Here is a 10,499-nt window from a genome sequence, read left to right as displayed (position 1 = left end):
ACAATGGGCAAATAAAGGTGCCACAGCAATGTGTAAATTGACTGAAAAGGGCAAACTGCTGAGCTTTAATAGCTTAAAGGAAAAATATGAACTGGAGGATCAAGACCAGTATAGATACCTGCAAATAAAAGATTATTATGAGAAAGAGATAAAAACCAACGTAGGTAAAATAATAGAGATATTTCATAAGGCCTATGAGGGAAATAAATTACGAGTTATTTCAGCACTGTACCAGGGACTGATGGCAGGCAGGAAGACATCTACTATGTACATTAAAGAAAAATGGGAAGACGAATTGAAGGAACACATAAGCGAGGAGGAATGGTTTAAAATTTGTAAAATGCAGTGCACAGCCACCTGCTCCCGTTTGTGGAGGGAAATTAATTGGAAAAACATGATTAGATTTTTTATAACACCAAAGATCAGGACCAGGATGGTATCCAGTTCACAGCCATGCTGGAGACTCTGTGGCCAGACTGATGTAGGCCACACACACATATTCTGGTCTTGTCAAAAGCTAACCACATACTGGCATAATGTTTGCCTTATCTTGAAAAACATATTGGGATATGGAATACCCAGATCATGTAAAACACACTACCTGGGATGCCTCACACACGATGTAATTCAAAAGGATGATGAATATCTGTTAAAAATATTACTTTCAGCATCAAGGAAAACCATCACAAAATTATGGTATAGACAAGACCCCCCTGCGGAGGAGCAGTGGCTGAGCATTGTGGAAGAGATCTTCATAATGGAGAAAATCACATATAGACTAAGATTGCAGGAAGACAAGTTTGTTGTTAAATGGGAAAAATGGAGCGACTATAGACGCAAGGAGAATGCCATTCTTGTATCCAGTTAAATACGGACACGGTTGTCCAACATTGTATATGAAGTTGAATGTATTGATGCCTCTCCACTGTATGTGTTCAGAAATGTTCAATAAAAAATAAGTATAAAAAAAAAAAAAATCATTTAATCAACTCCTGGTACTCCAAATACTACAACTCAGAGTGTGTGTTTTCTTTGTTCCATGACCGCAGTGTTAACAGATCCAACTCAATGATATTTCTCTCTCAAAATATACAAAAACATGCTCAGCAAATTAATGAACAGCTGCGTATGGAGCTCTGGGTGTGTTACTAATAATACTTATATTAGGGGGCATGGGAGGACTTCTTATTAGTAATGGATTAGTAAAATGACAACAGCGACCATTGTACTAATCCATCTAGCACTACTGGGTTCCAGCGATTTCACCAAAACAAACATAAGGTCAGTCAGTGGGTGAAGTCAGTGCAGAGCTGCAGGATTAAACGCTGATAAAAAAAGACCTGAACTCAGCAAGATGCCAAAAAGACACTCATAGATCTCAGCTCAACTTCCTCACCCAGCTGACTGCTGCATTCTGCTCAGGCAGTAAGCCTCCACGAGATTAAAACTATGACTGGAATGCATGAATACAACTTGATCTGGAAAGACTAAAAATATAAATGATCAGTTCTTCAGTTATGAAATTATTGAAATTAAATATACATTTATGACTAGATAAAAATGAAATGCATACATGCCTAGAATGCAAAATGATTTAGCTTTTATTTTCCACCTGGGCTCTTGAGCACATGTCTATGTTGAAAGATCAAGATTATTTTAATGAACCGTTTAGTTTTTATTGGCATATTTGAATGTAGACTCAATAAAACGCTGACATTCAGCATGAAAGGTTGAGTTAAATTATGTGCTACAGAATCCTGAACTTTGGTCATGTAATTTGAAGTTAACAGAAAAAGAATGAACTAAAATATTGTTCTTTACCAACTAAACTTATTTCAACTACAAAAGCATTCCAGAAAAAAAACAGTCTGGGTTTAGATCCAATCACGGCACAGAAACTGCACTAAAGCAGATTTTAATGGTCTGCAGTATAGTATGGATCAGCGCTGATATTACTAGACATTAGTGCAGCTTTTGATACGTCATTCTGCTAGACAGGCTGTCCTGCTACGTGCATCTCAGCAAACAGAAAATTATTTGTCAGTACAGAAAGCTGCTCCTCAGAACATTATGACCCACCACATGGTGTTCCACAAGGCTCACCTGTAGGTACTTCTCTTTTTAATCTTCATATGCCATTGATGGCGGGTGTCATCAGGAGATGTGAACAAAGTTAAAATTTCACAGCTACACTGATGACTCACAACTCTGTATCACTGTCATGATAACCAAAATCCTGTTGTGCTACTAACTGTATTTTAGAGTTTCCTTTAAGTCAATCAACCCCTGGACCTTCTTGCTGCCAGGCAACAGTGCTACCAACTGCACCACTGTGCAGCACTCAGTATGTCATATTCCAGGGGTCTCCAAACTTTTTCCTGTGAGGGCCACATAACTTTTCCCTTCTCTGGTGGGGGGCCGGAGTTAGTTTGTAACAGAAAAAGTGTGACAATTGCAGGAGTGCCTAAATGTAAAAATTTATTGTCTTCCAGAAAGCACATCAAATAACCTTCACAGAACAAAAATCAGGAAATAAATAATAACGCTATTAATGAGATAAATAATAACCAAATAACCCTCTCTGGGTTCTTCACAGAAAAAAATCCAGGAAATAACACTATTTATGAAATAAATACCGTATTTTCCGGACTATAAGCCGCAGATATCTCTGCCGCTCTAGGTTTTCCACAACGATGCAGCAGCAGCAGAGGGGGGTGGACACCCAAAATTTGAGTCATAACAGGTCAACTGAATATCACATTTAATAGGGTTGAAAAAGAAAAAGTTGCCATGTTTAGATTTAACTGAACTGATAACAGTAGTTTCTGAACGGTAACTGTAACAGTAAAAGTGCTGATCCTTCGTGTCTGCTACTAGCATGTGCTAAATGAAAATGGGCGCTTTCTTCTTCTTCTTTAGATTTCAACGGCAGCTTGCATCCATTATTGTTGCACTACTCCCATCTATTATATCCTAATATCTATACCTCAAATTCTCATAATGATCCCAGTATTATTTAAAAAAAACGAAAAATCTTCTTTTTCCCCTCAATGCTATTTAACTGATCAACAACATTCTTAAATTTCAATTCCCTATTAAAACCTAATTCTGTTTTAATGGGCGCTTTCTTCTTTTATTTCCAATTTTGACTTCCAATGATTCACTTCCTGGTAAAGAGCCCCCTGGTGGTTGAAGAAAAATCCACAAAAAAGACGTAAGGTTCAAAGCTTAAGAAAAAAGACAAGGCTTATAGTCCGGAAAATACGGTGTATGAAAAAAAAAATCTAAATGCTCTCTGGTATTGTTCAAGGGGCTGGACAGGATGTGGAGGGGGGCTGGATTCGGCCCGCGGGCCGTAGTTTGGGGACCACTGTCATATTCAAACTGGAGCTTCTTGAAAAAATAAACACCATCTTAAGAACATTGCCAGAGTATGACCTTTTACCTGCCAGTACAATGCAAAGACTTTGTTCATACTACCACATTACGAGAAAACGAACTCGCATCACACTGAGTTTAAAGTCTCAGCATCATTATGTGTCCATTTTAGAACTGATTTACTGCCACAAAGTATTTCCTAAGTATTTCCTCACTAACCTATTCTAAACAACTGCATTTCAACACCTCCTCGCTTTCTGTATAAATTATTTCTATTACATTTGATTCTTTGTTTTGTCATAAATAATTGTCTGCTTGATTTGATCATTTATTGTAATTTAAATGTCTGCCTTCCTCTTTTTAAGCCTGTAAAGCACTCTGTGGCACAATGGACCATATAAAACATGCTGTGTTAATAAGGTTTGATTCATTCAGTAATTTTTAAAAGCTGTTTTTACAAATTAACTAAAAATTCTGTCCACTGTGGAGCTGTTTAGATCATAAGAGACGCTGGACATCAGGACATTGTCTATTGATCAAACTACACTGCTGTCACATGCTACTGCAAGAGATAGTAAACATAAAAGCACAAAAGATTTGGTGCAACACAGGTGCAAAGTTGAGACTGAGGAGGGGCTTTCTTAGACTGTTGAGTCAGCACAGACACTTTATCTGCCTGTTTTTCAGCGTCAGCACTCAACTTTCTAGCAACAGTAACCCACAGACTTGAGCAGCAAGCTAAGCTGGCTCACTGAACAGTGATTTCATTGTAGAATTTTGCCAAACCGTTGGACCCCTTTCCCCCTTCCTTCCATTCTTCCTGTCCAACTGGATAGACCGAGGGGAGTGGCCACGGTTTGTGTGTGAGCGAGAGAGAGTTTTATGGCTCTATGTGGATCAAAGGTCTCCTTCATAAACCTAGATGTTTAAATATGCACAGACACAATAAGTCCTCATGTAAAAATCTGAGCAGTGGAAGCTTCTCTTTTCTTAGATTTATTTGATTGCTGATGGTAATGGTTCTACATCAATGTTCACAATTCAGGTTGTAGACTTTTAATTCAACTCTGATTTTACTGCAGCAAAAATGGTGAACATTTACCTCAACATGCTACAGCCAACTATCAATAAAAAGACAAGAAAGGGAATGACATCTGGACAAAAACACTGGTTTTAGAACTAAACAAAAAGCATAAACTAAATGAGAACTGATCAGTTTGAAGTCAGCCAAATACTGACTGCAAGAGTCAAACCAGGATCCAAAACTAATATCTGGAACAGTAGGTAACAACAACTCCATCAGTGAGACTACAAATAAAGGAAATGACAATGTCTTCTGACAGAACATATTCAACAAAACATAATCAACGTTCTGAGCTCAGGACATGAGAGTCAATCAACTGTGGAACTCAGAGGGGATTCTGAAATGTGGTGGAACACAGCAAATACATCCACACTATAAGGTCCAGAGACAGAAGGTCAGTAGATGTGCATGTGTAATGTATGTTAAAACAATGTAAACCATATGAGATATACATATATATAGCCTATATTTGCACACTTGTATGAGCCATAATCAGAGTTTGATATGAATTTAAATATGGTAAAACGTTAAACTTTACTCTATTTTGCGTTTCCCTACATAACACCAGCTCCTGCTTGCCTAGTTGCACCATTTCAGAGAGTGTGGAGGGAAAACCTAGAGCTGATTATCACTCCTGGGATTTATTGGCTATTCACACACTTTTATTTCGGTTTTCGCCAATAAGTTGCAAGTTCGAAGTAAACACATAGCTCATCAACATCTCCAATACATCACTCAACCCACGTCAGGAAAGGGCATTAGGAAAAAATATACTTTGAAGATGACAACATCCACTTTAACAGAACCCGTTGGAAAGAAATCACCACCAGGACTAATAAGATGATTGGAGGAATTTATGTCTGCAGAACTCCATTACACTCAGGGCCGGCACAAGGCATAGGCAAACTAAGCGGCTGCTTAGGGCCCCCTAAGTGGAACAATTTTTTTGTTAATTATTTTTATTTGACGGGGTTGAGTGGATGGAAGAGTATAACAGGGAGTCTCTAAGGATCTCTCTATCAACCTTCCAGACCTCTCAGGTCTTCTGGTTCTGCTCTGCATCCAGAAGCAGAACCAAACATGGAGCAGCAGCATTCAGCTTTTATGCACCACTGATCTGGAACAAACCTCTAGAAAACTGCAGTCCAAACCATTCGTGCACCGATTAATCAGTTCCTTATTTTTGGGAGATTGGTGATCGATCAATACTAACAAGTGAAGCCAATCTGATCTAGCCAGAGGTCTAAAAATCAACCACTGTCCTCTTCTCATCTCCTGTGAGAGAGGTTTGAATGATAGACCCGTAGGCTTTACCAGGTCATGTCTCAACATTTGCAGTTAACAATAGTCACTCCACTGTTGCCAACTCAGCACCTTTCTTGCTATATTTAGCAACATGTCAGACAAAAAAATGGCAGAAGAAATCCGAATCAGCAGGTCAGGCTTCTTAAAGATCAGTAATCGGCAATCAGCTACAAAACTGCATGTAGCCATGGTCAAAACACTGAGCTCTTTAAAATAAAGGCTAGAAACTGACCTGTTTAGGGTTGCCTTCGATTCATAATAACTAAAAAAACAAATTCCCTGTAGTCTGGATTACACTTTTTATTACTTTCCTTTGTTTTCCCACTTAATGTAATTTGTTTGGTTCAGTATTGTGTTACTTTTTTCATGTAAACCACTTTGAGCTGACTTATTGCTGAAACGTACTTTAAAAACAAATCCGGCTTGATTTAACTCACTGATTTTCTACTTGTTTTTCCAAACAAAGGGCAGGAAAGGAAATCATTCATTATAAACCCATGAAATGCCAATCTAGGACTGAATCAAGATGAGAGAAATTAAGAAATGTTGCAGGTCTGGAAGGTAAACAAATGGTCATCACATGTGTTTTACACACATGAAAGAATCACAAATTACAACACAGACCCATGTGTGGCACCAGCAGAAACACAGCAGCAGAGCTCGCCTCTGGGAGAACAGAGAAACGACAGAAACAGACTCTCTCTTTCTCTCTGGATATTAGGACTTGTCTGCACAAACTGTTGGCTGAGGGAGTGAGTACAGAACACAGCCATCCCATCTGGTTGACACTGAGTGGAACACAGTGTTCCAGTACAAAACAAGGAGCTGCTTCCAGTTGTCCTGAAACACACTCTTCAAATTCAGAGCATACAACAACATGAGAGAAGTTTAAATGTGTCTGTGGCTCACTGTCTGCAGAAGATTTGTTACATCAGAGGTGTCATTTCAAAGACTCAAAATCCTTATATACATATTCCCAGTTGCTAATGGTAGCCATGGCTACGCTCAAGTGAATGTAGCATCTGTTAATACAGACTCCATTAGGGAATTATCTCTCTACAATTTACAATGTGGACATCTGCCATTAAAAGCAAAATACTCTGCTGCTTCTCAGAGAAAAACAAGTCTCTTGTTCAAAATTAGGTGACATGGGAGGCCTACTATTTTGCAATCATAGTGGGCCTCACTTATGAAGAACCGTTGTAGATTAGCAATAATAATAGGATAAGTCTGACATATGACAATGTGCATATAGTTACAGTTTTCAGAAGCCATCCCCTGAGAATACGGAAAAGGAATATAGGAATGAAAGTAAAAACAAGTTTTCTTATTCAGATTTTAAAGTGACAGCAGGTTTAGTGGTACTAGACTCCCTGGTCCAACACACTTTAATCCAGTAACTGAATCACCTCCTAAGTGCAGCCAAGTTCTCCAGAGTCCTGCTAATGACCTCATTATTTGACTCAGGTGTGTTGAAGTAGAGATGCATCTAAAAGTTGCAGGAGACCGGCCCTCGAGGCCTGGAATTGCCCACCCCTGCTCTTCCCCAGTCTGAAGGTGCAAGCTGGACATAGCCAAGGTGACTTGACTGGCAGCAGACTGCAGTCGTTGATTGGCCTGTGGAGGTAGGTCTACAACAACCATTTTTCATCCGCAATGAGACCATAGTAGTTGGAGAGATGGCGAGATGCAAATTGATAATTCCATGTTCAAACCTTGAGGTTCAAACCTTTTTATCAATTGTGACAGAAGAGTGCATACAATGTCAACTGGACGGGGAAACCTGCCGATTGCCTGCCTATTAAAAGACGATCTGTTTTATTGCAATTTAATTATAAACAAGCTGCCACAGAAAAGATCGTCTCCAAATGTTTGGAGCAGCAACTACATTTTTATGAATCTAAAAAAATGGTGTCACAATGATGTGGTCCTGGTTTAACCTCCCTTAACCCTCCTGTCTAGAAATGGGGTCCAAGTGACCCCACACACGTAAAACTTGTATTATTTGACACAGTCCTCTACGTTTGCCTCACTCCTCGCACGCACAAGATTTAAGTTTTGGTCGTGGTGTTTTCTCAGAGTAGATGGTCTCAATTAAAACACGGTGTGGTTAAACAAAACCCAAAGCACAATCGTTGCAAATGTTGGATAATATTTCGTCAAGCCAGTGGGTAACAAATACAGAGATTTCATCAGGCCTGTGAGTTGAAGGTTTATTACCTGGTATGGTTGGCAGGCTGACTGGTTAGAGACAAAGTCCCGCTGACGGTCCAGCAAGAACTCCACTGCTGTTACTGAAGACAACAGGTTCTTCCCAACCAATGGTTTAAACACCTGGAAAACACAACAAACAACTTATTACCAATAGCATAATTTATCCCTGTGGAAAATACTTGACTATATTCTTGACTGAATATACTTAATGTTCAAACATACACACACACACACATATATATATATATGATTTTGGAGGTCAGCCTCTCCTGAGAAGGTCATCCACTGCTCCATGTCTTCTCCATGCATAAAGGTTCTCTATACTGTGGTTCTCTGGACTCCCAAAGCCTTTAGAAACCGCTGCTCAGGTGATGATGTGCTGCTTTTTATTAATCCTCAGCTTACTTCATGTAGTTGGAAAGATGTTATGTAGGGGATGTCTTGATTCTACGGTATGGCTGTAATCAGGCATGGGTGTGGCTAGTTGAAGCCAGTTGAAAAATGTGATTATCAGTTAATTATTTCATAAGAAAACAATTATATTTAAACTTCAGCCTTAATAAATGAAATTATTATTTAACAAGCTGCATATTGTATTTTTTCTGGTTATCTTTGTCTGATAGTAAAAGCACTTTTTTCCCTGTGCATCAAACTGACCTTGTTATAAATTCAACTTGCGGCCCTCTGATCTTCTGAGTGGCATTTTGTACTTTGACCTGTCCAGCATCAGGCAGTAGGCAGTAGGCGACATACGGTGTAATTTAAAGTGTGACATAATGATGTGTAGTGCGAGTCCCCTGCAGTAACTTGAGAAGCGGTTCATGTGAGGCAGAGTTGTGTTCATGCAGTTCCAGTTTAACTCAACCTGCAGCCTGACAGACATCATCAGAACACGTCTGTGTACTGAATGAGTCAAACAGGCAACTTCAAAGCTGACTTTTTTGCCTTTGAACTGTGAGACTACCTCTGCTGCTTCATTTATTCATTACTCTAGAGTGCTTCTACAGCCTCATCTCTTTTCTTTCCATCCCTCGCTTCCTCTTTGCTACTCTTCATCATGTCCTAGCTTCTCCCATCTCCTTCTCATCTGTCCTATAACTCAGTAATTGATTTGGTTTTCTTTCATTTCTGTTTCTTGTTTTCATTGTTCTGTTTTGAGATTTTTTTTTATATTATATACACACACGCACACACACACACACACAAAGTTACAACAGTGCAATTGAGCTATGCAGTGTGGGTCCTTAGGCAAGACCCATGGAGCTATATAGCCTACCTCATACCATGACAGACATTGATATGCATAACATGCCGGCTCAGACGTCGCCCAGCCAAACGAGGTCTGCGTCAGGTGCTGGGGAACCAGAGCACCTTGATGACAAATGGGCTACTGGAAAAAGATGGAAATGGGCGAGAGATGAAAACATGGATCTGTTGGAATGCTACTACTCAAGTAACCCTAGTCAGAGGGGCTACATGCAAAGACTGTGGGAGGAATGGTTACTTCGACATCCCCAGTTGACACTAACTGCCAAACAACTAGTAGCTCAGTGTTCCAACATCCGCAAACGGCAACTGCTATCACAACTTGAGATTGACGAGGTACAACACAAAGGGAAGGAGCCAGGTCAGAAGGGAGTTAACTACAACTACCCGCCCAGCGATTGGGTATGTAGCCCCAGTAATGAACGAACCATCTGAGCTGAACGAGGCAGCAACTGACCTGAGAGAGAGAATCATGGCCCGAATGAACACCAGACAACCCTGACGCCAACTACAGCGGCTGAGTGAAGTACCATCAGAAAGTCTCATTGAAGATGTGAATGCAGCATTGAGAACGATCCCTACCAACACCATAACAGAAACCAATGAGAGATATACAACTCAGCATCAGTGATCCTTGAAATGCTCGGCTATAAGAGCAACCATGAAACCCAATATCAATCATGGAAAAGACGGTTAGAGGCTAAGATCAAGATATCAAGGAGGGAAGTGAGCCAACTGTCAGAGCTCCAAAGGGGTGCAATGTACCTAAGAAGTACCGGCTCTTCTCCACCCAACCAGCTAAAGTGTACTCTCAATGGCAGGGTACTAATAACAGAGCAGACCCACCAAGGCTGGAGACAGTATTGACTGAATACTGGAAAGGCATATGGGCTGCTACAAAATGCGGCTGCCTTAGCTGCGGCTAAGATAAGTGGACACATGGATAAATACATGAGCACGGCACAGAATAGGACTCTACGGATACTGACTCAAGAATGGGGCCACAATCAGTCACCTCCTCTACATGGATGACATCAAGCTGTACGAAAAGAGCGATGGGATGTCATTCGAACTAGAGAAGTGTGGCCAGATGGTTACAAAGAGGGGGAAGGTCGTCCGCACAGAAGGGGTCTCACTCCTTTCCTTGTGACCTCGATGAGGGCGTCAGAGAGGAACTGGAAAAAGCCTGTAAAGTGAAGACCACAGTAGTGCCTGTGGTCATCAGGGCCCTCGGGGCAGTCACCCCCAAACT

The 10,499-nt window shown here is 40.3% G+C and overlaps 1 protein-coding gene across 1 annotated transcript in view; it reads right to left on the bottom strand.

The window, feature by feature from the left end:
• The window catches only part of jmjd1cb (jumonji domain containing 1Cb), a gene marked incomplete at its 5' end in the record, with an annotated part of 53,381 nt that extends 45,280 nt beyond the window's left edge, over positions 1-8,101 (bottom strand). The window contains one exon of the mRNA XM_015023759.1: positions 7,988-8,101. Coding sequence (XP_014879245.1) covers positions 7,988-8,101 — 114 coding nt within the window. The remainder of the gene's footprint in view (positions 1-7,987) is intronic.
• Positions 8,102-10,499: the final 2,398 nt, after the last annotated feature.

Source organism: Poecilia latipinna, unplaced genomic scaffold (genome assembly GCF_001443285.1).
Source record: "Poecilia latipinna isolate Pla-1442-1.1 unplaced genomic scaffold, P_latipinna-1.0 Scaffold3404, whole genome shotgun sequence".
Taxonomy (NCBI): Eukaryota; Metazoa; Chordata; class Actinopteri; order Cyprinodontiformes; family Poeciliidae; genus Poecilia; species Poecilia latipinna.
This window is presented reverse-complemented; position numbering and strand designations above follow the sequence as displayed.